This window comes from Ornithorhynchus anatinus, chromosome 18, assembly GCF_004115215.2.
Source record: "Ornithorhynchus anatinus isolate Pmale09 chromosome 18, mOrnAna1.pri.v4, whole genome shotgun sequence".
Lineage (NCBI taxonomy): Eukaryota > Metazoa > Chordata > Mammalia > Monotremata > Ornithorhynchidae > Ornithorhynchus > Ornithorhynchus anatinus.
In genome coordinates this window covers 11,569,834-11,596,874 of record NC_041745.1, presented here as the reverse complement: position 1 = coordinate 11,596,874, position 27,041 = coordinate 11,569,834, and the positions used below count along the sequence as shown (strand labels likewise).

The following is a 27,041-nucleotide window of genomic DNA, read 5'->3' as shown; positions in this document are numbered from 1 at the left end:
ACTGAGCTCTGAGATAGATACAAGATAATTGTATCACTCACATGGGGCTCACAGTTCTAAAGAGGAGGGAGATTAGATATTGAATCCCCATTTTACAGATGAGGAGAGGAAATTGAGGCATAGAGAAGTGAAGTGACTTGCCCACGGTCCCCCGACCAGCAGATGGTGGAGCTGGGATGGGAAACCAGGTCCTCTGCCACCCACGCCCACCAGACCATGTCTTTAGAGTGGTCAACAGAATTGATTAAACTCACTGTGTGGCACTGAATGATATATAAGTATATTCATATATATATGTAAGTTCATAATAAAAAAAACCTCCTAAAAAGGGTGAGAGTTATAAACAGTATTTTTTTTAATGGGGAAACATTTAGTTTGAAGTGTGATACTTTTTCAAACCAGCTTTGCCTCCTGTGTAATAAAGGTAGCAGGAAAGAGGAGCTATCGATTTAATGGGGTGAGAGTCATTGCGAAGTCCGAGATGACCGGTAACAACTGAGACTAGGAAAAGAATCAAAATGACCTTTATTCACACAGAGTTCACTTTCATTTCCCATGGTTTATTTCTAACATTCTGGAAGAGCGCCCCATTTCTCCTGGAATCATCTCCTACTACAGTGTAGCCTCACTGTGCCCCGATTTCATCTATCTCATTGCCAATCGCTTTCCCACATCCTCCCTCTGCCCTTGAACTCTTTCCCCTTCCATATAGGCCAGACCACCACTGTTCCCACCTTCAAAGCCTTATTAAGGTCACATTTCATCCAAGAGACCTTCCCTAAGTAAGTCATCTTTTCCCCATCTCCCTTTCCCTTCCTCTTCACCTATGCACTTGAATCTGTGCCTTTAGGCTTTTGATATTCACTCCACTCTCAGCCTCAAAGCACTTGTGTACCTAACTATAAATTAGGTATTCTAAATTATCTATAGTAATGTCTGTCTCCCCCTCGAGACCCTAAGTTCGCTGTGGGAAGGGAACATTGTATTGTGCTCTCCCAAGCATTATGTACAGTGCTCAGTCCACAGTAAGTGCTCAATAAATAACAGGGACTCTCGGAATTCTAGGGTTATTAAGAAATTTCTGGAGTGAACTAGGAAAACTTGAAAGGCTCATCCCTAAACCACGAGGATGATTGTCCAAGAGGACAAGGAAGTAATCTTGCTTCAAATGTTCTGTTGTCACTAGGCTAGAGGGTCCATTGATGTTTTCCGGTAATGGCATTGTTTCATTCATATTTATTGAGCGCTTTCTGTGTTCAGAGCGCTGTACTAAGCACTTGGTAGAATACAGTACCACAATAAACAGACATTCCCTACCCAGAAAGAGCTTACAGTATAGACTATATGTCCTTATGTCCTTATATATAATCCTTATATAATATCCTTTTATCCTTATACATGTGTGCACATATGTATATATATATATATCCTCATAATAATATTGATAATGGTATTTGTTAAGCTCTTACTATGTGCCAAGCACTGTTCTAAGCACTGGGGTAGATACAAGGTAATCAGGTTATCCCACATGGGGATCACAGACTTAATCCCCATTTTAAAGAGAAGATAACTGAGGCACAGAGAAGTTAAGTGGCATGCCCAAAGTCACGCAGCTGACAAGTGGCGGAGCCAGGATTAGAACCCAGTACTTCTGCCTCCCAAGCCCGTATTCTTTCCACTAAGCCACGCTGTTTCTCTAATATTATGTCCTGATATCTTTATGTCCGTAAGTGACACTTACATGGCTAACACTCTTCTGGAAACCCCTATTCTCAATTCCAAATATCACAAAATACACTATTTAAAGCTGAGTGATTCAAATGTGTCATAGTTTATTCATTAGCAGAACATCCCCTAGACTGTGAATTCGTTGTGGGCAGGAAATGTGTCTACCAACTCTGTTGTATTGTACTCTCCCAAGTGCTTCGTACAGTGCTTCGTACAGAGTAAGTGCTCGATAAATGCTATCGATCGATCAATTGATCATTCATAAGAAAAACAAACACCCACCCTACCATCTTATTACCCTGAATAACTGCAACAATCATTCTGTCCGGGGGAGGTGATGGACCAGTTTAAGTGCTGTTCTAATTAAGTCGCCGCAAGATGAGAACAGTGAAGCATGGTTGACCACCAGCAGGGAGAACAATTCATTCATTCATTTAATTGTATTTATTGAGCGCTTACTTTGTGCGCTGTACTAAGCGCTTGGAAAATACAATTCGGCAACAGATAGAGACAAACCCTACCCAACAACGGGCTCACAGTCTAGAAGGGGGAGACAGACAACAAAACAGAACAAGTAGACAGGCATCACTACATCAATTAAGGCTGTTTTGCCCCTTTTTGAATCCGACCCCCTTTTTTACTGGCTGATATTTTCAGGCAACAATAGTAGGGGGGAAGTGAGAAATTTGAAATAGACTGGGTTTTCATCAGGGGGCCTTGTGAAGAAATCTTTCTTTCCCCATGGGGCCTAATTGCACATCCAATCCATTGTAGTCAGATTACTATCGCCAATAAGCAAGATATTTGGCAATGTTGCTTATTGCTCAGTGCACCAGCGGTGCAGCATTAACAGTGTCCCAAAGTTATGAAGGAATTACATCACTTTTCAGTCCTGGGCACAGAGTAATCACTCAGTAAGCTCTATTGATCGATTCATTGAAATTTTTCAGTGTAGATCATCTGAAGAACGACTTTCTGTTTTGAAATTAGCAATCAATAATCGAGCATTCACCGGCACTTACCGGCTTTGAAAGTGAGCAGAGCCTTCCGAGGTGATGATACGAATAATTTCAGAGCTCCTAAGGTATCTTGGCTCCGACTATTCAAGCTTGCTAATTTAGAAGCAAGTGCAAACTTCAGCCTTAATGCCTGGCCTAGGCGACTTAGTTAATCCGTGCCATTTTAAAATTAATGTGAAGTTAACGCAGAATGATTGGACGTATTATGGAAGTATGGTGAAAGAAACCAGTCATAAATGAGAAGTAGAACAAAATGGGAAGTGCGGAGTTCATGCAAAAAAGTGGGAAGCAGCGTGGCCTAGTGGAAAGAGCACGGACCTGGGGAGTCACAGGACCTGGGTTCAAATCCCACTCTGCCACTTGTCTGCTTTGTGACCTTGGACAAGTCGCTTCACTTCTCTGTACCTCAGTTACCTCATCTGGAAAATGGGAATTAAGACTGTGGGCCCCAATCAATCATATTTATTGATCGCTAGTGATGTGTAGAGCACTGTACTAAGCACTTGGGAGAGTACAATATAACAGAGATGGTAGAATTTCAGTTTAGAGCCCCATGTAGGACATGGACTGGGCTAACCTGATTAGCTTGTATCTACCCCAGCGCTTAGTATAGTGCCTGGCATGCAGTAACAAATACCTTTTTTTTTTAAAAAAAAAGGGCTAATAGAAAGAGCGCAGACCTAGGAGTTAGAGGATCTGGGTTCTAATCCTGGCTCTGTCACTTGTCTGCTATGTGACTTTGGACAAGTCACTTAACTTTCTGTCTTTTAGTTTCCTCATCCAGTAAAATGGGGATTTAATAACTGTTCTCCCAACTCTTAGATTTTGAGCCTCAGGTGAGATAGGGACTAATTAGGGTTAGGGTTTGTCTGATGCAAATAACTTTTATCTACTCCACGGCTTAGAATAGTGCTTGTCATAGTACCTTAATTATTTCTTTATACCTCATTATTGATTATCATATCAAGGATTGAATATCTGGTTTTGAAAAACCCTGATTATCAGGGCTGCCTAATCTCACACGCAATGCTCCAACCCTGAAGCGATGTGAAGTAAGAGAGGGAGATTGGTCATTCAAAGTTTCTAAATCGGAAGGAAGTGCAACCTTCAGAGCCAGTGCTTGGCAAAGGCAATATAAATCTAATCTAGGATATTTAAGCCAAAGGCTGAAATATCAAGCAGCGTGGTGTACTGGAAAGAGCATAGGCCTGGGAGTCAGAGGACCTAGCTTCTAATCCTGGCACTTTGAGATACCTGCTGAATGACCTTGGGCGAGTCACATGACTTCTCTGAGTCTCAGTTTCTTCAGCTGTAAAATGGGTATTCAACCCCTCTTCCCTCTCCTACTTAGACCGAGTCCCAGTGTGGGACAGGAACAGTGTCCACTACGATTACCTTGTTTCTACTTCTGTGCTTAAAACGGTGTTTGCTGAATTGTAAGTGCTTAACACCACTATTATTATTATCGTATCAACAGTTTTTCTCTTTGAAGATGTTTTGCATACAGTAGGTCTCAGTAGATGCAATGGAATTGAAAAAGTTGACTCCTAGGCTGAAGCATGTACAAGGAAAGCCAGCCCTGAGTCTCACACACTTCTGATTTTCTTAGTAGAATGAATTATTTTGAGAAATAGTGTTGCCTCATGGAAAGAGCAGGGACCCAGGGTCCTGATTCTAATCCCGCGTCTGTCACTTGTCTCCTGTGGGGCCTCAGACAACTCACTTAACTTCTCTGGGCCTCATTTTTCTAATCAGTCAAATGAGGAATTACCTGTTCTTCCTCCCCTTTAGATTGTAAGCTACACCGGGAAAGACCCTGTGTCCTACCTGGCTGTCTTGTATCTCCCCCAGTGCTTAGTAAGCACTTAACAAATACTGCTATGTGACCTTGGGCGTGTCACTTAGGTTTTGGTGCCTTCGTTACCTCATCTGTAAAATTGGGAGTGAAAAACTGTGAGCCCCATGTGGGATCTGGACTGGACTCCCCACCCAGAATGCCAATCAAACATTCAGTGGCATTTATTGAGCACTTAAAAATAATAATCATGGTATTTGTTAAGCGCTTACTATGTGCCAAGCACTGTTCTATTTCTCTATAAATACAAGGTAATCAGATTGTCCCACGTGGGGCTCGCAGTCTCCAGCCCCATTTTCCCGATGAGGTAACCGAGGCACAGAGAAGTTAAGTGACTTGCCCAAGGTCACACAGCAGACCAATGGCGTAATCAGGATTAGAACCCACTACCTCTGACTCTTGCCACGAGGCCATGCTGCTCCTTAGTAGTGTACTAAGCGCTCGGGGGAGTACGATGGAACAGAGTTGGTAGACACAACTCCTTCCCACAAAGACCTTACCTCTAGGGGAGGAGACAGAAAGCCGACGTGTGTGCGTGTATACCAGGGTAATAAGCTTCCTAGGTAGTGCTTTTCAAGACAGGATATTCGATCCATGTTATTGTTTTGACATGAACTCTGCACTTTCCATTTTCCTCCACTTCTCCTTTACTAATGTTTTCTTCCCCTTTCCTTCCGTGACACATCCAGGCGTTATTCCTTCGCATCGGTGGCGGTCACCCGAAACCTTGCCCTGTTCATGCCAATCTACCGACACAGCCCCGAGCGAGGAGAAAAAGCACGGGCCTGGGAGTTAGAGGTCCTGAGTTCTAATCCTAGCTCCACCGCTTTGTTGGTGTGTGACCTTGGGCAAGTCACTTCACTTCTCTGTGCCCTCAGTTTCTTCATCTTCAAAACGGGGATTAAAATACCTGCCGTCCCTCTTCCTTAGACCGTGAGCCCCGTGGAGGTCAGGGACTGTGTCCAATCTGTTGATCTTGTATCTACCCCAGCGCTTAGTACAGTGCCTGACTCATAAACAAGCACTTAACAAGTAGTTCTTTAGCACTAGCTCTTCTTTTTCCCCTGCCCAAGGGAGCCCTAATCGAGACACAAAAACATACAGGTCACTGCTCACTCCGTGATATTTATCAGGGAAGCCCCCCTTTGCTCCTTCTTTTTCCATGAAGAAGCTTAGAGTTAAAATCGAGCCAGGCCTTTTCCCTCTTGATTCCTGGGGCTTCGGTGTCACTTCTCTAACTCTCGAGTACTTTAAAACGCTATTGAAACTCTTTATTCCGGAAGTAGAAACTGACACCCTTAAGAAAAGGAAGAAATTATAAAGCTGTAAAAATAACTTGTTCTTTGCCGCTGGAAACATTCAAAAATGAATCAACCAATCCAAAGGCTGTACCGCTTAGGTAGGAAGGCTTTATCAGGGAACCATGAGAGAACTTGATAGGTGTTTTGTTTTTTTCCCACAACATCAACATAACATGAAATGCTTTCTTCGGGGAAGGGCCTCTTTGAACTAAAGCCATGCTTTATCGAAATAGAATTTAGCCCTTTCACACTTTGGAGGTGAGGTGTTCGGAGACACAAAGAACCTGGACGGAGTGTTGTGCTGTGTGACAGAAAAGTCAGCTCGTTGTAGAAAGGGAATATGTCTCCCAAGCGCTTAGTACAGTGCTCTGCACACAGTAAGCATGCAGTAAATTTGAATGAATCAATCAATTGATGGGTAAGTAAGATCGAATGGATGGATGAATGAATCCACCCAGACTTTCTGGCTTCTGTTTCTGGAATTTGAACTCGGAGCATTCTCCCACTCCCCCTCATTATCTCTAATGTTGGTATCTGTTAAGCGCTTACTATGTGCAGAACACTGTTCTAAGCGCTGGGGGAGAATCAGGGTAATCAGGTTGTCCCACGTGAGGCTCACAGTCTTTATCCCCATTTTACAGATGAGGTAACTGAGGCACAGAGAAGTGAAGTGACTTGCCCACAGTCACACAGCTGACAAGTGGCAGAGCCAGGACTCAAACCCATGAACTCTGACCCCCAAGCCCGTGCTCTTTCCACTGAGCCACGCTCTAACTGTGATTGGGGAGCTACACTGGGGCTTTGGATGTCAAGGATCACACTGTTCTTGCCAGTGTCTTGTTGTCACTGTTGGAGGCAAAATACAAGGATGGATGGCCAGTTCTCTGACCGGGCTATGGCTCTTCTTAACATCTTACCAGGCCTATCTGCCATCTGTAAATCAGACGGTCAATCGTAATTATTGAGTTCTTACCGTGTGCAGAGCACTGTACTAAGTGCTTGGGAGAGTACAATATAACAGAGTGGGTAGACGTATTCGCTGCCCACATCAGGAAGCATCGTGGCTTAGTGGAAAGTGCACGGGCTTGGGAACCAGAAGATCTGGGCTCTAATCCCCGCCCTGCCACTTGTCTGCTCTGTGACCTTGGGCAAGTCACTTAACTTCTCTGTGACTCAGGTTCCTCATCTGTAAAATGAGGAATAAATTCGACTCTCTCCTACTTAGAATTTGAGCCCATGGGGTGTAATCCTGGCTCCGCCGCTTGTCTGCTCTGTGAACTTGGGCAAGTCACTTCACTTCTCTGGACCTCAGTTACCTCATCTGTAAAATGGGGATGAAGACTGTGAGCCCCACGTGAGACATGGACAGTGTCCAACCTAATTAACTTGTATCGACCTCCTGTCTAGAACAGTGCCTGGCACATAGTAAGTGCCTAACCAATAAAAAAAAATTATCTGGTATTCTACCGCAGCATTTAGTACAGTGCTCGGCAAGTAGTCAGCTCTTAACAAGGAAAATTTTAAAAAAACAACAAAAAAAGTATACAGTTTAGGGGAATAGTGGGAATGCTGTGGGATTTTATGGGACCAAGCTTGTAATGCTTTTCCTGTTGGTAAGGAAACCTTAGAATAAATTAAAGGGGATGATCAACTGAACAAGTGTAACCACAGGCAAAATTACCTCAAGGGCCCAAGCCATTTTGTGGAGTTCTGCAAGAGGTCCATTTTGAATTAATCAAGTGTATAATTGTTTTTAACAGTTGGGATCATACTTTTAGGTTTCAATAAAAGAGCAGGTGGCTAGATTCACTTCCTACTCTAGAGGCACATTTTTAGAGACTGTTGCCGTGAATTCTCAGGAGGTGCTTTCCCCGATTCATTAAATGGCTGCTGAAACTCTTGTGACTTTGTCTTCTCCTTATTCCAAGTGCTGTTCAACGCGTATCAGGAGGCAATTGGACCGGAATCTAACGTTCCACAAAATGGTGGCATGGATGATCGCGCTGCACACTAGTAAGTTTGTTAGACCATTATGGGCTTCAACAATTTTATGGGAAGACTGTCTCCCATCTACGGACACTGGCACTCGACACACGCTATTCGGGATTACGTGAAAGCTGTCATTTTTGCTCATGTAAGGGAGGAAGTTAGAGTCCTCAGAGCAATCTAGAATGAGCACCAGAAGGAAATATATTCAACTCCACTGAGCTCTTATTATTATTAGCGGTGTGGTATTTGTTATGTGCTCACTCTGTGTCCAGCGCTGTTCTAAGTGCTGAGTTCCCTTTTGGAAACAGATTTAAGGTGTGTCTGGGCCTGCATTAACACTCTGTGGCAGAGTGGAGAGTCAGAGGGCCTGGGTCCTAATCCCGGCTGTGCCACTTGTCTGCTGTGTGACCTTGGCAAGTCACTGAACTTCTCTGTGCCTCAGTTTCCTCATCTGTAAAATGGAGATTAAATCCTACATCCTCATACTTAGACTGTGAACCCCATGTGGGACAGGGACTGGGTCCATCCTGAATATCTTGTATTTATCCCAGCACTTGGAATGTAGAAACGCTTAACAAATGCCACAGAACAATATTAATACCTATTATTATTATCACTACTTTGTTTTTGTAAGAAATGCATCTGAATTCACTAGCTTCTCTGGGCCTCAGTTACCTCATCTATAAAATGGGGACTGAGTGTGAGCCCCTTGTGAGGCACGTGTCGATACCTGATTAGCCTGTGTCTACCTCAGCGCTTACTACAGTGCCTGGCACATACTAAGTGTTTAACCAATACCATTAAAATGAAACCAAACCAAACAAACCAAAAAAACACTTTGGGCATCTCTGTCTCCTGCTGTTTATTGTGGCAATCTGCAGTCACTGTGTCAATCTCTCTCCCGTTTTCTGAGCTTTAGCAACAGAGGGTCTTGCGGCCTTGTGGAAAGAGCACAGATATGGGAGTCAGGTAATAATAAATGGTGGTTTTTACTAAGTTCTTGCTCTGTGTCTGATGCAAGATAATCAGGTTGGACACAATAAAGGGGCCAGGGTTCTAATCTCTGCTCCACTACTTACCTGCTGGGTCACCGTAGGTGAGTCACTAAACTTTTCTGTGCTTCAATTTCCTCGTGTGTCAAATGGGCATTAAATACCTGCTGTGCCTCCCCTTTAGAATATGAGCCCCATAATTTGTGTCTCAGGGACTGTGTCTCAGCTGATTGCATTGTTTCTAACCCGGAGCTTAGTACAGTCCTTGGCATGTAGTGAGCACTTGACAAATACCACAGCTGTTAGTATTTCCTGAGATGCTGACTGTAGGAAATCAAACAGGAAAGTGTGAGAATTCATTCATTCACTCATTCAATTGTATTTATTGAGCACTTACTGTGTGCAGAGCACTGTACAAAGTGCTTGGGAGAGGACAATACGATAGTAAACTGACACATTCCCTGCCCAAAATGAGCTTACACAGCAGATGCCCCAGATTAATTGGGAGTATATTGGTGCAGTGATCATAATTTCAAGCTTAACCTTTCTTTTGTGTTGTTTTCTGTCCTTCCTAGCAATTCACACCATTGCACATCTATTCAATGTCGAGTGGTGTGTGAATGCAAAAGTCAATATTTCTTCTGATGACTATTCAGTAGCGCTCTCTGTCTTTGAGGATGGAGGAAATAATACCTACGTGAACTTTGTCGCAGATAAAATAGAGGTAAGCCATCCCTGAGACCTGCTTAAATAGGGAAAAAAATCAGTCACACATGGTTTTATTACATATTTAGGCTGTAAGCTTGTTGTAGGTAGGGAATGTGTCTGTTTAATGTTGTATTATACCCTCCCAAGTGCTCAGTACAGTGCTCTGCACCCAGTAAGCGCTCAATAAATACAAATGAATACAATTTAATGAACAGAGTGCTATACTGAATCAGGGAAAGAGAGAAAACTTCATCTGATTTATAGTTCGTAAATAGGGCTGAATCGCATCACAGATAGTATTTTCAATCATGTTTTCTCGTATTAGACAAAAGATATTTAACATTAATATTGGTTTAGTTATAAATATTAATCATTTACTTACATGAAATAGCAGAATGGGTTACTTTTGGTATTTAAACGTGACCTGCTGAGACTTATTTTTTTAGGTGGTTTTCCTTTGAAATTCTACCACCGAATGCAGGGTGAAGCTTCAGTCATCTTCAGTGGTTAAAGAAAAATAGATATAAAAACGAAAAGCAGGAGTTCGATTAAGGAATTAAAATAAAGTCGTGGGGAATGATCAAATTTAAGCATCAATCTATAAGAATCAATAAATTATATTTATTGAGCATTTACTCCGTACAGAGCACTGTACTAAGCACTTGGGAGATTATAGTAGAATAGATTTGTTTCCAATACTTTCTTTCCATTTGAACTTTTAGATTGTCAGCCCCATGAGGGACTGAGAGCATGTTTAATTCCCACCTGTGTATTCTCTCCCAGCGTCTAGTAGTATAGTCCTATGCCCACAGTAATCCTGGTTTCCCTCATGTCTGCTGTGTGACCTTGGGCAAGTCCCTTCACTTATCTGGGCCTCAGTTACTCCATCTGTAAAATGGGGATTAAGAGTGTGAGCCCCATTTGGGACCAGGCCTGTGTCCACCCTGATTAACTTGTATCTCCTCTAGCTTCTAGAACACACAGCAAGTGTTTACCAAGTACTAATATTATGTGCTTAAAAAATACTACTATTGGACTAGTAAGACTCAAGTGTGTAGGTGATGTAAAAGGAAGGGAAAATAGGATGGGGAAATATCTCTCCCCACTCTAGTCCATACTTCACTCTACTGTCTGGATCATTTTTCTGAAAAACCATTCAGTCCATGCCTCCCCACACCTCAAGAATTTCCAGTGGACGCCCATCGCCGCTCTAGACTGTAAGCTTGTTGTGGGCAGGGAATGTGCCTGTTTATTGTCGGAGTGTACTCCCCCAAGTGCTTAGTACAGTGTCCTGAACCCAGTAAGTGCTCAATATATATGACTGAATGAATGAATCCACCTCTGCATCAAACAGATACTCTTTACTGTTGGCTTCAAGGCACTCGGTCAGTTCTCCCGTTAATTCCTTACCTGACTGATTCCCTACTACAACCCGGCCCTCACGTTTCACTTTTCTCACGCCAACCTACTCACGGTACCTGGGTCTCATCTGTCTTGCCACTCACCCCTTGATCACATTTCCCTTCGTGCCTTCGTGCCCCTTCATGTCCGCCAGACCATCGCTCTCCCCACCATCCTAAAACACCCTCCTAAACCCCCCTAAAATCACATCTCCTCCAAGAGGCCTTCCCGATCAAGCCCTCATTTTCCTTATCCGCCCTTTCCTCTGCGTTGTCTACGTACCCCTTAAGCACTCTGATACTTACCCTAGCCCTACAGCATTTATGTAAGTATCCTCATATGCTCCCATTTCCCCTATCTGCCTGTCGGCCCCATATAGACTGCAAGCTCTCTGAGGGCAGGGAACGGGTCTACCCGTCGAGAAGGAGCGTAACTTAGTGACAGGAGCACGGGCTTGGGAATCAGAGGGTGTGGGTTCTAATCCTGGCCCCACCACTTGTCTGCTGTGTGACTTGGGGTAAGCCACTTCACTTCTCTGTGCCTCAGTTATCTCATCTGTAAAATGGGGATAAAGACCGTGCTTAGAACAGTGCTCGGTACATAGTAAGCGCTTATCAGATACCGTAATCATTATAATTACCGACTCTATTGTATCTGACTCGGGCGCTTAGTACAGGGCTTTGCACAGGAGCAATAAATATAATTGAATGATTGATGAATTAAAAATTGATGTGGTCTGTATTCTTTTACCAGAACCCCTTGGGTGGTCTGAAAGTGGCCTTCACATACCTGGCTGGTATCACTGGAGTGGTAATCACCTTGTGTCTCATACTAATCATTACGTCATCCACCAAAACCATCAGGAGGTCTTACTTCGAAGTGTTCTGGTACACACACCATCTCTTTGTCATCTTCTTTATCGGCCTCGCTATCCATGGTTACGGGTAAGTGGCTAGCATATCCTAGAATATATATTCTTCAAAGGCGGCACCAGTTTTGGGATTTGTTGGGTGTGATATCGATGGGAGGTGGATGTTAGCCTGGGCTATTCACAGGAGAAATTGAGGTGCTAGAAATCAAAGGACCCCACTTTAGTTCATTTTCTGGCAACAAATTCATTGTTTCTCCCAGGAGATAATCACGGTGGATTCTTGCCACCTCTAAAACCATCAGACCGAAAAAGTCTAAGTCATAATAATGATAATAATTACGGTATTAAAGTGCTTACTATGTGCGAGGCACGGTTCTAAGCGCTGGGTGGGTACAAGCAAATTGGGTCGGACACCGCCCCAGTCCCAAGTGGGGCTCACAGTCTCAATCCCCATTTTACAGGCGAGTTAACTGAGGCCCAGAGAAATGAAGTAGACTTTGTTATCATTTGTTCATCATCGTACCATGTTCCAGGAAGCCATGATAGCTTTGACTGAATTTTGCATGACAGTAAATTGGAGAATTTAGAGAAGCAGCACAGCTTAGTGTATAGAGCACGGACCTGAGAGTCAGAAGGACTTAGGTTCTAATCCTGGCGCTGCCACCTCTTAGCTGTATGACCTCGGGCAAGTCACTTCTTTGCCTCAATTCCCTCATCTGTAAAATGGGGATTAAGACTTTGAGCTCCATGTCGGTCAAGGACTGTGTCCAACCTCATTAGCTTGTATCTATCCTGGAGCTTAGCACAGTGTCTGACACATAGTAAGCACGGAGAAGCGGCGTGGCTCAGTGGAAAGAGCACGGGCTTTGGAGTCAGGGCTCATGAGTTCGAATCCCAGCTCTGCCACTTGGCTGTGTGACTGTGGGCAAGTCACTTCACTTCTCTGTGCCTCAGTTCCCTCATCTGTAAAATGGGGATTAAGACTGTGAGCCCCACGTGGGACAACCTGATTCCCCTATGTCTACCCCAGCGCTTAGAACAGTGCTCGGCACATAGTAAGCGCTTAACAAATACCAACATTATTATTATTATTATTATTATCACTCAACAAATACCATGAAACAAAAAAATTGAACTAAAACCACTTGCCTGAAAGTCAGTTCACTTCTCTGGACCTCAGGTTCTTCATCTGTAAAATGGGGGTTCAGGACCCATTCTCCCTGCAAGCCTTCAGTGGGACAGGGATTGTGTCCAACCTGTGTATCTTGGATGTATCCCTTTGCTTAATACCCTATTCAGTGCCATTTTCACTCTTTTTCTTTCCTGCCAGCGTCATGCTACCAATTCAAGGAGAAGATAGAAAGCCCATCCTTCTCTTCGATCCATCCATTCCTTTCTGCCTCCCTCTCTCCCCAAATCTGAGTCCCTTAATTATTTCAGGAGTCCAGGCGAGCTTAATAAAAGCTAAATTGTGCTTACTGACAAAAAAAGTCACGTTCTTTTTTTTAATCCTAAAATGACAAAGGTGTCCAGGTTTCCTGTTTTTTTCTGCTAAAGGAAATTAGATGGTTCTCTTTGTAATTTGTCCTCACGCATCTTTTCATTCGCAGGCAAGGTAAGACGTTCACTGAGAAGAAGAGGGTTGAATTCAATCTTAGAGCTAAAATTTCACTGCAATTCAAAGATGATAGATTTTTCTTCCTTTCCCACTAACTGGACCCGACCTTATTTTTTTTTTTAGTCGGATTGTTCGTGGGCAGACGGCAATGAGCTTGGAGGAACACAATCCTGAAATATGTTCTGAAAATATCACATCCTGGGGAAAAATTCCCAAATGTCCGATCCCTCAGTTCTCTGGAAACCCTCCCATGGTATGAATTCATTTTAATCTAAATTCCAGTGTACAGTCTGAGAAGGGAGAGGCAGGGTAGACAAGTAGAAAGAGCAGGGGATAGAGAATCAGGAGCTCAGCCACTGGCCTTCTGTGTGACCTTCAGCAAGTCATTTAATCTCTCTGAGCTTCAGTTTTCTCATGAGCAAAATGGAGCTAAAATACCCACCTTCCCTCCCTCATAGATTATAAATCCTGTGTATCTTCCCTGTTTATCTTGGATTTTCACTTGTACTTAGGAAAGTGTCTACCATGTAGTAAACCCTTAATGAATAGTGTACTATACATAGCTAAAGGCAGGGGGATCTACTTTTCTGAAGAGACCTCCAGGTTTCTACTACCCTGGGCCCACCAGAACCTCAGGCTAACTCTATTATATGTCTACAACTCTTCCAAGCACTTAGCACCGTGCTCTGCACACAGTAAGGGCTCAATAAATTCCAGCAATTGATTGCTTAGGACATAACCCAAAAGGCCTGGAAAGAGATTCAGGACATGGTCTTCCCAAATCAATCAGTGGTATTTGTTGAGTGCTTACTGTGTGCAGAGCATTCTACTGAGCAGTTGGGAGAGAACAGTGCAACAGAGTTGGTAGACCCATTCCCTGCCCACAATGAGTTTACAGTCTAGAGGAAGCTGGCACACCCTAAAAGTCGGAATTCCCTAAACTCCAACTTCTGCCCTTCGAACTCTCCGCTCCATTAATTCGCTGTTTCTCCGAATTGGAAACTCCTCTTTTATAAAACATTCAACCATCGACTGCAAGTTTGTTGTGGGCAGGGAACGTGTCTACCAACTCGACTGTATTGAACCAGATTCTAATCCCGGCTCTGTCACTTGTCAGCTGTGTGACCTTGAGCAAGTCACTTAACTTTTCTGTGCCTCATCTATCTCATCTGAAAATGGGGATTAAGACTGTGAGCCCCATGTAGGACAGGAACTGTGTCCCACTTGATTATCTTGTATCTACCCCAGCACTTAGTTCAGTGCCTGGCACATAATAAGTCCTTAACAAATATTATCATTATTATTGTTATTATCATTAGCCCACTCTTCTCAGCTTGACTTCTGCTGAAACATTTATGTTAATATCTTTATACTCGATTTCTTTCCCCTCCCTGAAATATATGTTAATTTCTTTTTTCCCCACTAGATTATAAGCAGGAATCATGTCTACTACATAATATAACTAGATACAAAGATTTTGAATCCCTCAAGGGACAGGGTCCATGTTTAATTCATTCATTCAATAGTATTTATTGAGCGCTAACTGTGTGCAGAGCACTGTACTAAGCACTTGGAATGGACAATTCGGCAACAGATAGAGACCTGTGTACTCTTTCCCAGTGCTTAGAGCAGTGCTCTATACAGAGTAAGCACTTAAATATTATTACTACTGTCTCCAACCAATTTGCTCATTCCACCCAGTGCTTAGTACAGGGCCTGGCACATAGTAAGCACTTAACACATACCACAGTTACTAGCAATAGACTCTCCAAATACATGTTATAGCTCTCTGTACACATTCAGTGCCGAGGAAATACTATAAATCGATTGATTGTTAAGTACGTTGCTCAGGTCCCCGATTCTGCATGTTTTTCCAGGAATATGTATGTATACCTTTGCCTGTATTGGGTTTTGCAAACATTTCACCATAGTTTTCGTGCGAATGATAAAGCAATTCCAGTCCCTTTCAAGGTCCTACTGAAGTTTTTGCAATGGTAATTGCGACACCAGGAGTGGAAATTCTACTCTTGTACAAGCTCCGTTAGGGAAAGTTTCATATGGTGACTCTAGTTCCCTAATGTAGTCCAGGAAGAATGGTTATTTTTATTGATGTGAACTGCAATTCTCTGCCCCGGCTATCTCACGATGAGTTGTCAATTAGTTATGAAGTAGGGCACTCTTCTAATGTGATATAAAAAATACAAAGAAAAATATATTTTTTTCTTACCGCTCTATCCTTTAAAAGCTGTGGGAAACATCTTGGCCTAGTGGAAAGACCACGGTCCTGGATTCAGAAGACCTAAGTTCCAATCATTCATTTGATTATATTTATTGAGCCCTTATTGTGTGTAGAGCACTATACTAAGTACATGGAAGAGTACAATACAATAATATACAGACACATTCCCTGCCCACAGTGAATTTATAATCTAGAGGGACTGTAATCCCGGCTCCTCCACGTAACTGTTGTGTGACTTTGAGCAAGTCACTTAACCTCTCTGTGCCTCACTTCCCTCATCCAGAAAATGGGAATTCATTCAATTGTATTTATTGAGCGCTTACTATGTGCAGAGCAGTGTACTGAGTCCTTGGAAAGTACAATTCAGCAATAAAGACAATCCCTGCCCACAACGGGCTAACAGTCTCCCTCTTCTCCCTCATTCTTAGATTGTGAACCCCATGTGGGAGCTGATTATCTCTATCTACTCCAGCACTTTGTACAGTGCTTGGCACATTAGTAAGAGTTTCACAAAAATCACTATTATTATTACTATTATTCTCAAAACTTACTTGTTTTTGTTCTCTTAACAGACATGGAAATGGATTGTGGGTCCCATGATTCTATATTTCTGTGAGAGGTTGGTTCGATTTTGGCGATCCCAGCAGAAAGTCGTCATCACAAAGGTACTCCTGTTCCCATTTTGACAGTTCTGAGGTCTTGGGAAAAAGCTTCAACATCTAAACACAGTAGGGCCAGTTTTGTTTTGTTTTTGTGAGGCGAGCATATTTCATATAGCAACTAAAAGTGACCTGCCCACAAAAGGCTTTTCCATGAAATACCCGGAAGAAAATCATTTGAAAAGGATTTTTTCAAATTGCCTGGCATAGACTGTGCTATTTCCTTAGAAAAGTGGGTGAATAGCCGTTAAGACTGATTTATAGTGTAAGTGAAGGACAATCTTTGGAAGTTCAGAATAAGCTTCTTAGAGCTTAAGAGCATCCTGAAGAAGAATTTGAGAAAGCTTGAAAGGTTAGGTGAGAGGAGATTGCTTAAGACATCATGAGGTAAAACAGTCAGAGGAGTTGAGCTCCAGAGCAGGGAGGATCATGAGGAAAAATTGCAGCTGTCGGCATAGAAGACAGTCGAACCAAAGACAGGCCATATTTTCAAGGGGATAGACTAGTTTAGTGGCTAGGGCACAAGCCCGGGAAGCAGAAGGACCCGAGTTCTAATCCCAGCTCCAACATTTGTCTTCCGTGTGACCTTGTGAAAGACATTTCACTTCTTGGGGCTTCGGTTACTACATCTGTAAAATGGGGATTAAGACTGTGAGTCCCATGTGGGACAGAGGTATGCGATTACGTTGTATCTACCCCAGTGCTTAGTATAGTGCCTGGCACACAGTAAATGCTTACCCAATACCACAGAGAAAAAACAAAAACGCTAGAATAGGTGCAAGATAATCAGGTGGGCACACTGAACTCAGAGTCTAAGTAAAGATAGAAAGGAGTGGCTTTAAAGTATATTAGTTTTCAGGTAGGGTGTATTAAAAGGAAAAGAAAGACAACATCTAGGATTATACTGAACTCCAGTTACCCTATCAGCCGTTCTTCCTCTACAAGGGGAAGTGAGGCTGTCGGCAGGGATAGTGTCTAAATACTCCATTTTATTCGCCCAAGTGCTTAGTACAGAACTCTGCCCACTGTAATCACTCAATAAATACCATTGATTAATTGACTGATTACGCGTAGGGATTATTTCACTACCTAACACCCTTGGGAATCCTACATGAGGTATCCGCCTCATAGCCCTGAAGGGGAGAATTGATTTTCCTGTAGCATTTGAGTCTACCACCATATATGACTGAATTATCATCAGGTAGTTTCACGCCAGTAAATGTGAAACTATGAGCTAATCGTATCAGGGCCGTGTTTGAAAAGATCCAACGTGTACATCTATCATTGGTTGACTGAGTCCAATTGCCTCATTATTTTTTGTTTTTATTATTATGTATTGTAATGATTAGCATTATGATCAATAATTAAGCTCTTCCTGTGTGCCAAGCACTGGGGTAGATACAAGTAATCAGATCATAGTCCCCTCTCCCACATGGGACTCACAGTCTGAGAGAGACGTAGCTACAGCACTTATGAACATATTTTTAAACTATATGTTATAAATCACTTATATGTCTGTCCATCTCCCTCTCTAGACTGTTAGTTCATTGTGGCAGGGAACGTATCTGCTAACTCTGATGTATTGTACTCAACCAAGCGCTTATTGCAGTCCCCCGAGCATTTAGGGCAGTGCTTGGCACATAGCAAGCACTCAGTAATGGACTGATTGATTGAGGCCCATATCTAGAGATGAGGAAACAAAGGCACAGAGAAGTGAAGTGATTTCTTCAAGTACACACGCAGGCAAGTGGCAGAGCTGGGACTAGAACTGTTCTCTTTCCATCAGGTCATGCTGCCTCTCCTTGACCATTGCCTTCGCCCCACTTCCGCCCCCTCCGACCTCACCTTACTATTCTCCCACTCCAACCTAGCCCGCACACTTCGCTCCTCTAATGCTAATCTTCCCTCTGTACCTCAATCTCGTCTACCTTGCGACCAACCACTTGCCCACGTCCTGCCTCTGGCCTGGAACGCCTTCCATCTTAATATCCTACCGACAATTACGCTCCCCACCTTCAAAGTCTTTTTGAAGGCTCATCTCCTCCAGGAGGTCTTCTCTGACCAAGCCCTCCTTTCCTCCTCTCCCATTCCCTTCTGCATCGCCCTGACTCGCTCCCTTTTTTCATCCCCCCTCCCGGGCCCACAGCACTTATGTACGGATCTGTCATTTATTGATTTATATAAATATCTGTCTTGCCCTCTAGACTGTAAGCTAGTTTTTGGGCAGGTAATGTGTCTGTTATATTGTTATATTGTATTGTCCCAAGAGCGCTCTGCACAAAGTAAGCTCTCAATAAATACAACTGACTGACTGACTGAAAAGAAGAACATGTAGGCTGGCCTGGCCAGGACTTATTCTGAAGGAAGTGAAGCCCTGAGCATCACTGTGCTACCTATATAAATATCCTAGACTGATCAACCCAAGGGGGAAATCAGGCCTCATTAGAGAGAGAGTGGGGAGGGAGGGAGGGAGAGAGAGAAAGCAGAAGTGAGAACGAGAGACCGAGAGAGAACTTGAGAGAAAAAAGCGAGAGAGAGAGAATTTGTGAGAAAGAATGAGAGTGAGAGAGAGCTTGTGAGAAAAAGAGTGAGAGGAGAAAGAATTTGTAAGAAAAATAATGAAAAGGAGTGAGAAAGTGACCTTGTGAGAAAAAGAGTGAGAAAGAGGGAGAACTTTTGAGGAAAAGAATGATAGGAAGAGAACTTGTGAGAAAAAGAATGAGAAAGAGTAAGAGATTTGCCAAACATACGCCCGTGACAATTTTCCCATAGCTCTTCCAGCTTCTCTATGGATTCATGATAGTTATGCCCAGAAAATTTATATGTAGTTGGGGTCTTTTCTTCATCAGGACAGTTGTTCTGGCCAGTTTTTGGAAAAGCACAGTGTCCCTCTAGTCTGTTAAGTTCCTTGCGAACAGGGATCCAGTCTGCCAACTCTACTGTAGTGTATTTTCCCAAGCACTTAGTACAATGTGCTAATAGAGTAAACATTCAATAAATGCCATGGATTGAGTGATTAATTGACTTGCCCAAAATCACAGAGCTGTCAAGAGACAGAGTCAGGATTAGAACCCACATCCCCAGCCCGTGCTCTTTCCACTAGGCACACTGCTTCACTGGTGGGTGCGAGATGACTGTTCTGCTAGATTCACGTGTTCTTACGCTCATAGGTGGTCACTCATCCCTTCAAGACCTTTGAGCTGCAGATGAAGAAGAAAGGCTTCAAGATGGAGGTGGGGCAGTACATTTTTGTCAAATGTCCTGAAGTGTCCAAACTCGAGTGGCATCCTTTCACCCTGACCTCCGCCCCGGAAGAAGACTTCTTCAGCATTCACATCCGCATCGTTGGAGACTGGACAGAGGGACTCTCCAATGCCTGTGGCTGTGACAAGAAGGAATTTCAGGATGCCTGGAAGCTGCCTAAGTAAGCACAAAGCACGCGTCGGGAGAAATGGATGTTGAATAAGGTTTAATGCATGTGCCTGGTTCTCCTCTTTCTGGTACCTCTTGTCATTATATTCATTCAGTCGTATTTATTGAAGATTTACTATGTGCAGAGCACTGAACTAAGCACTTGGGAGATTCCGATATGACAATAAATCGACGCATTCCCTGCCCACAGTGAGCTTATGAAATACCATTGATTGATTAGGGCTTTGGGGAAAATACAAAATAATGCAGAAGTGTAAACTCATTATGGACAGTGTCTGTTAATTCAGTTCTATTGTACTCTCCGAAGAGCTTAGTAGAGTCTTCTGCGCATAGTTAAGTGCTCAACAAATACCACTGATTGATCGATGTATATGTGTATACGTACATATGTATGATGGCTCCAACTGTCTCTGAGTGGTAATGAATGTAATAGAGTAGGATTCATAAAACCAGAAAGTAGGATTCATAAAACTAGAAAGTAGGGAAGTAGAAACATGGATTTTTTATTGAAGTGGCAGGAATCACCCCAAAGGGAAGAAGAGGTTGAAGATTTTGCTTTCCTTTGAACCTTTAGCATTTATGAGAGCAAATGAGAGAAGCAGTGTGGCCTAGTGAACAGAGCAGAGGCCTGGGAGTTAGAACTGAGTTTTAATCCCAGATCTGCCATTTGTCTGCTGTGTGACCTTGGGCAAGTCATTTCAATTCTCTGGGCCTCAATTACCTCATCTGTTAAATGGGGATTAAAACTGTGTGCTCCATGTGGGACAGGGACTGTGTACATCCTGATTACCTCGTATCTTACCCTAGTGTTTAAAACAGTGCTGGGCACATAGTAAGCATTTAACAAATTCATTTAAAAAATACTTAGAATTAGCTGAAATTTTTTCAGCCACTTACCTCTAAATAATCCATCATTTGTATTTCTTGAGCGCTTACTGTGTGCAGAGCACTTTCCAAAGCTTTTGGAGGAGTACAATATAACAATAAAACAGAAATTCTCTGCCCACAGTGAGCTTACAGTCTAGAGGGGGAGACAGGCCTTAAGACAAATAAATAATCTGTTAGTGGTATTTATTGAGAATTTATTGCATGCACAGCACTGTACTAAGCACTTGGGAGAGCCACTCTAGAGTAAATGGCCATGATTCCAGCCCACAAGAATCTTACACTCTAGTAAGGGAGATAGATATTACAATAAATACCAACTGAAATAACTCTTAATGCTACCGTGGGGTTTTTTTTTTTTCCTTTTATGATATTTTACAGTTAAGCGCTTCCTATGTGCCGGGCATTGTACTGAGGTAGACCCAAGTTAAACAGGTTGAAACCAATCCCTGTCCCACCTAGAGTTCACAGTCTTAGTCCCCATTTTACAGGTGAGGTAACAAAGACACAGAGAAGTTAAGTGACTTGCCCACAGTCACACAGCTGACAAGTGGCAGAGCAGGGAGTCGAACCCATGACCTGTGACTCCAAAGCCCAAGCTCTTTCCAGTGAGCCACGCTACTTCCCATCAAATGCTTCCCATCTGATCATCCCCGATCAAACCCTGTGCTTCGTCTAGATTAGCGGTGGACGGACCCTTCGGGACAGCCAGCGAAGACGTGTTCAGTTACGAAGTCGTGATGCTGGTTGGAGCCGGAATCGGCGTCACGCCCTTTGCCTCCATCCTTAAATCCGTTTGGTACAAGTACTGTAATGATGCGATCAACCTGAAACTCAAAAAGGTAAGGTTTCTCCGCCAGGACCGAGCCCTCTCAGATGGCCCCCTGTGAATATCTCAGCAGTTGAAGACAGCTCCAGAGGAAGTCCAGTACAGCTGAGCGAGAAGCAGCATGGTTTGTGGATAGAGTTAGGAGGTCATGGGTTCTAATCCCGGTTCCGACACTCGTCTGCTGGGTGACCTTGGGCATGGCACTTCATTTCTCTGGGCCTCAGTTACCTCATCTGGAAAACGGGGATTGAGACCGCGAGCCCCACACGGGACAGGGACTGTGTCCAACCTGATTTGCTTTCATGGACCCCAGTGCTTAGTACAGTGCCTGGCACATAGCAAGCCCTTAACAAATATCACAGTTGTTATTGAGGACACCTCAGTTTACGGTAGAAGGGATTCTAATGATCCTATTTATGTTTGTAGAAAGAGGAACACCACCCCAGTGGCTCTGTAGAGACAATCTCTTTAGCTGCTATATTCTCAACTCAACAGGAACATGAACTAATACTAATAATTATGGTACTCGTTAAGCGCGTTACTAAGTGCCAAGCACTGTTCTAAGCGGCGGGAGAGATACAAGTTAATCAGTTTGGACACGGTCCTCTATCCCGCGTCGGGCTCATACTCTTAATCCCCATGTTATAGATGAGGTAACTGAGGCCCAGAGAAGTGAAGTGACTTGTCCAAGGTCACATAGCAGACATGTGGCGGAGCTGGGATTAGTTCCCAAGTCCTTCTGACTCCCCGGCCCCTGCTGTATCTACTGAGCCATGCTCCTTCTTTATATTCCAAGTGGAAGTTTTTGAGGTCAAATATGTTTTGATTTATTATGCGAGATTGAGCCAGACACTTTTTCCTCCCCTTTATCACACCTGACATCTGGTTGTGAATTTTTCAAATCTGTGAAAAATTGAGCTTCCCTGAATTCTAGAAATTCTAGAAAGTGGGAAAAAATTCCTATAACACTGCCTGACAGAAATGAAACGCAGTGTGACCAAGTGGAAAGAGCCCAGGCCTGGGAATCAGAGGACCTGGGTTCTAATCCCAGCTCTGCCACTTGTCTCCCCTATGACCTCGGGCAAGTCATTTCACTTCTCTGTGCTTCAGTTTCCTCATCTGTAAAAGGGGGATTAAAGCTGTGAGCCTCATGTGGGACATGGACTGCATCCAACTTGTCTTGCTTGTATCCAACCCAGCATTTAATCCAGTACCTGGCAAAGAGTAAGCACTTAACAAATACCATAAAAAAACCTCTCGACATTTCACCGTGCCTCTGTTTTAGATCTACTTTTACTGGCTGTGTAGAGATACGCACGCCTTTGAATGGTTCGCAGACCTTCTGCAGTTGCTGGAGACCCAAATGCAGGAAAGGAACAACGCGGACTTTCTTAGCTACAACATCTATCTTACCGGCTGGGATGAAACTCAGGTAAATACTGGGCCAACATATTGACTCCTCTAAAAAAGATTTGTTTGCTTTCATGGAGGGTTTTTTAAGATCAGCAAATGGCCACCATTTTAGGCTAAAACAGCTGTAATTGGGCAAGGTGACGGGATATCTTCCAGCAGCACGGTCTAGTGGATAGAGCACGGGCCTGGGAGTCAGAAGGACCTGGGTTCTAATCCTGGCTCTGCCACTTCTCTTGAGCTTAATACAGTGCCTGGCGCATAGTAAGCACTTAACAAATACCATTATTATTATTATTCACTGAGCTCAAGCTTGGGAGAGAGAGGTCATGGGTTCTAATCCTGCCTCTGCCATTTGTCAGCTGTGTGATTTTGAGCAAGTCATTTAACTTGTCTGTACCTCCATTACCTCATCTGTAAAATGGGGATGAAGACTGAGCCCCACGTGGGACAACCTCATTACCTTGCTACCCCAGCGCTCAGAACAGTGTTTGACACATAGTAAGCGCTTAACAAATCTCCTTCCCTCTCCCCGCTTCTAGTCTGTGAGCCTGTTATGGACAGGAATTGTCTCTATTAGTTGCTGGACTGTATTTTCCAAGAGCTTAGTACAGTGCTCTGCACAGAGTAAGCACCCAATAAATATGAAGGAATGAATGAATGAATGAACAAATACCATCATCATTATTATTATTCATTCCGTTGTATTTATTGAGCGCTTTTATTTATTTCGGGAGAATAAAATGCAACAATAAACTGTCATATCGTACTCTTCCAGGCACTTAGTACAGTGCTCTGCACATAGTAAGCACTCAATAAATACCACTGCTGGATGGATTAATCCCCACTTTACTTGGTCTGGGCAGACGCAGGGATTGAATGGGAGAGTGAGCTCATTGTGAGCAGGGAATATGTCCGTCTGTTGTTCTGTTTGTCCTCTCCCAAGCACTCAGTACAGTGCTTTGCACACAGTAAGCGCTCAATAAATATGACTGAATGCAGGAATGAATGAATAACTCACTCATCCTCTCCTCTGCAGGCAACCCACTTCACAGTGCACCACGATGAAGAGAAGGATGTGATCACGGGCCTGAAGCAAAAGACCTTGTATGGGAGACCCAACTGGGAAAATGAGTTCAAAACCATCGCAAGTCAGCATCCAAGGTAACGAAGGCAACGGGCATTTTCTCTGGGGGTCTCAGGGCACCTGGCTCTTTTCTGAGGGCCAAGTGAGGGAGAACAGTAGCTTCGTTTTTGCCCTCTTGGGCCATGCCTCCTTCTAACAGTCCAGTGGCCATGTTCAGTCCCTCAAAGCCTTTCACTTCCAAGCCAACTCCTTCTAAATACCACCCAGCACCCCCAAATCATGGTATTCTGTCTGCTCAGCTGAGCAGCAAAAGTTTGACCCTGGCAAGATCACCGGCATAAGTGCGACTTCCTTTCAACTACCTCCCCCAAGAGTAAAGAGAGCCTGATTTTGAGAATCGGCATGGCCTGGTGGAAAGAGCAGCAGGCCTGGGTTCTAATTCCGGTCCCGCCACTTGTCTGGGCAAGCGGGCAAGCCACTTGACTTTATTCAATCCTATTAATTGAGCGTTTACAGTGCACTGTACTAAGAGCTTGGGAGAGTTCAAGGCAAGAATAAAAAGACACGTACCCTGCCCACTAGGAACGTCCAGTCTAGAGGGGGAGACGGACTGACGTCTTAATGTCTCCATGCCTCAGTTACCTACGAGATTTCCCGACTACATTTGACTGGAACGTGCCATTTTGAAACGCTGTTACCTGGGAGCCCTGTTCTACCCTACTTGTCTTGAAAAATCCTAGGCTCAGACTATAAAAAGCTCTTGAAACTGTGTTACTGTGGATTTCCTGCTGTCGGAGATATACGAACATCTTGCTTTGGAGTAAAGCTAGGACGTGAAGCAATGGCCATTTCTCCCTTGGAGAATATTTCTTAAGTTCTGTTTGAATGTCATGGTCACAAGGCAATCATCTGCTATTTGAATCATCCCGATCCACTCCTGCCCAACCCAGTTATGTTCCATTATAGTATACCCTCCCAAGCACTCAGTAATAATAATAATAATAATTGTGGTATTTGTTAAGTGTTTACTATGTGCCAGGCACTCTACTAAACACTGGGGTGGATAAAAGTAAGTCAAGTTGGCCACAGTCCATGTCCCACCTGGGGATCACATTCTCAATCCCCATTTTACCAATGAGGTAACTGAGGCACAGAGGAAGTGAAGTGACTTGCCCAAGGTCACACAGCAGACAAGTGGCTCATCAGGATTAGAACCCATGACCTTCTGAACCCCAGGCCTCTGTGCAATGCTGTGCATACTGTAAACGCTCAGTAAATCCAACCGACTGCTTGATCCGTTGTGCCTAATGTCCTTTTCCCCTTCATGAACAGTTCCAGAGTAGGCGTATTCCTCTGTGGACCCGAAGCCCTGGCTGATACCCTCAACAAACAAAGCATCTCCAACTCTGACGCCGGCCCTCGAGGAGTTCATTTTATCTTCAACAAGGAAAACTTCTAACGTCGCCACTCTCTCCCGGCAATCCGGGCGAGTCAGGATCAGTCGATCATGACACCGTAAACAAGAAAACTTAATTGATTTTTTTTTCCTTTTTATGCATTACACAGTCATGATTTCTCAATCAGATCCCACGTTCTGAAAAGGAGAACAAAACATTCCTTTTTCATTTAAGTGATTAGTGTACTTTTTTGGTCTTTATGACTCCTACAGCATGAGCAGAAAAATGATCTCTGTACGAGCCAGTTTATCGTGATCCGTGGTATTTATTGAGCACCTATTATGCGCCGAGCACTGTACTCAGTGTTCGGGCGAGTACAAAGCTAGGTAATGACTGGTTCTGCCCAGCCCATGTGAGGTGGAGGATTGATTCAGGTGTTATTTGTTGGTGACAACTCAATTGGGAAACTGTTAAAAAAAAAAAAAATCGGACCTAATTTGGAGTCATACGGATGAGGTCAACCAGATAATTGCTCACTTATATATTTTTTATTGTTTTGACTGCTGTTTGGGCTCTTGGACCTTTCCATCATTCCAACCACGCGGTGGTTACAATTCTGCTCCCTGAAGTGCCAGATCAATCAATCGATCGTATTTACTGAGCACTTGTTTTGTGCAGAGCCCTCAGAGTGCAGAAAATAGCTTAAGTGGGCTGGAAGAGAAGCAGATGGGGGAGAATAGAAAAGGGCATTAGGTAAAGACCTCGGAAAAATCATTTTGATTATTCTATAAGAAAACCCAGTCTTTCTATCACACAGACAAGTAATCCCACTTCTCCCATGAGATGGATCTTGTCTTTGTTTAACTCCCCAGATGCCGCGAGAACTTATTTACCTCCATGCACAAGTGGAGATAGAATACAGACTCCCCTTCACCCTCACCAGAGTCAGAGTGCCGTGGAAGAGGATGAAGCCATGTCTGTGTGTTTTCTAGGACGTGCAGGTCTTTAGGGGCATCTGACACAGAGTCAGCGGCCATTATTTTACTAGCGCTTCCAAAGGGAGTTTTTTGCTTTCTTCAAGATCAATGTGTCTATCCCAGCAACCTGGTCTTCTCTGTTTCAACGACACTCAGGTCTCTCAGAGCTCGGGCCTGGGAGTTAGAAGGTCATGGGTTCTAATCCTGATCTGCCACTTGTCTGCTGTGAGACCTTGAGCAAGTCACCTTACTTCCTCTGTGCCTCAGTTACCTCATCTGTAAAATGGGGATTGAGAATGTGAGCCCCAGGTGGGACAGGGACTGTGTCCAACCCGATTTGCCTGTAACCCCCAGCGCTTGGTACAGTGCCTGGCACCTAGTTAAGTGCTTAACAAATACCACAATTCATGCTTAGGATCAAATACCACAATTCATGGTTGGGATTTAATGCATCTAATTCCTTGGAAGCTGAGGAATCTGTCCCTGCTTTAATATGAACAGGTGTCCTGAGGGATTAGTAGTAACTAATCATAAGTGTTGGGAAATTTGTGTTTCCCAGAAATCAGCATTTCCCAAATGGAGCACTGAAAATGTTAGAAACTGGGTTTTTTTTCTATTTTAATACTACCAGGTAACCCTGATTT

At 43.6% G+C, this 27,041-nt stretch overlaps 1 protein-coding gene across 1 annotated transcript in view; it reads left to right on the top strand.

The window, feature by feature from the left end:
* The window catches only part of LOC100082988 (cytochrome b-245 heavy chain), a 31,614-nt gene extending 4,977 nt beyond the window's left edge, over positions 1-26,637 (top strand). Inside the window, exons 4-13 of the mRNA XM_001514025.5 lie at positions 7,832-7,916; positions 9,460-9,608; positions 11,747-11,937; positions 13,606-13,735; positions 16,294-16,386; positions 19,551-19,804; positions 21,377-21,539; positions 22,812-22,958; positions 23,976-24,100; positions 25,356-26,637. Of these exons, the coding sequence (XP_001514075.1) occupies positions 7,832-7,916; positions 9,460-9,608; positions 11,747-11,937; positions 13,606-13,735; positions 16,294-16,386; positions 19,551-19,804; positions 21,377-21,539; positions 22,812-22,958; positions 23,976-24,100; positions 25,356-25,482 (1,464 nt within the window). The 3' untranslated portion in view covers positions 25,483-26,637. The remainder of the gene's footprint in view (positions 1-7,831; positions 7,917-9,459; positions 9,609-11,746; positions 11,938-13,605; positions 13,736-16,293; positions 16,387-19,550; positions 19,805-21,376; positions 21,540-22,811; positions 22,959-23,975; positions 24,101-25,355) is intronic.
* Positions 26,638-27,041: the final 404 nt, after the last annotated feature.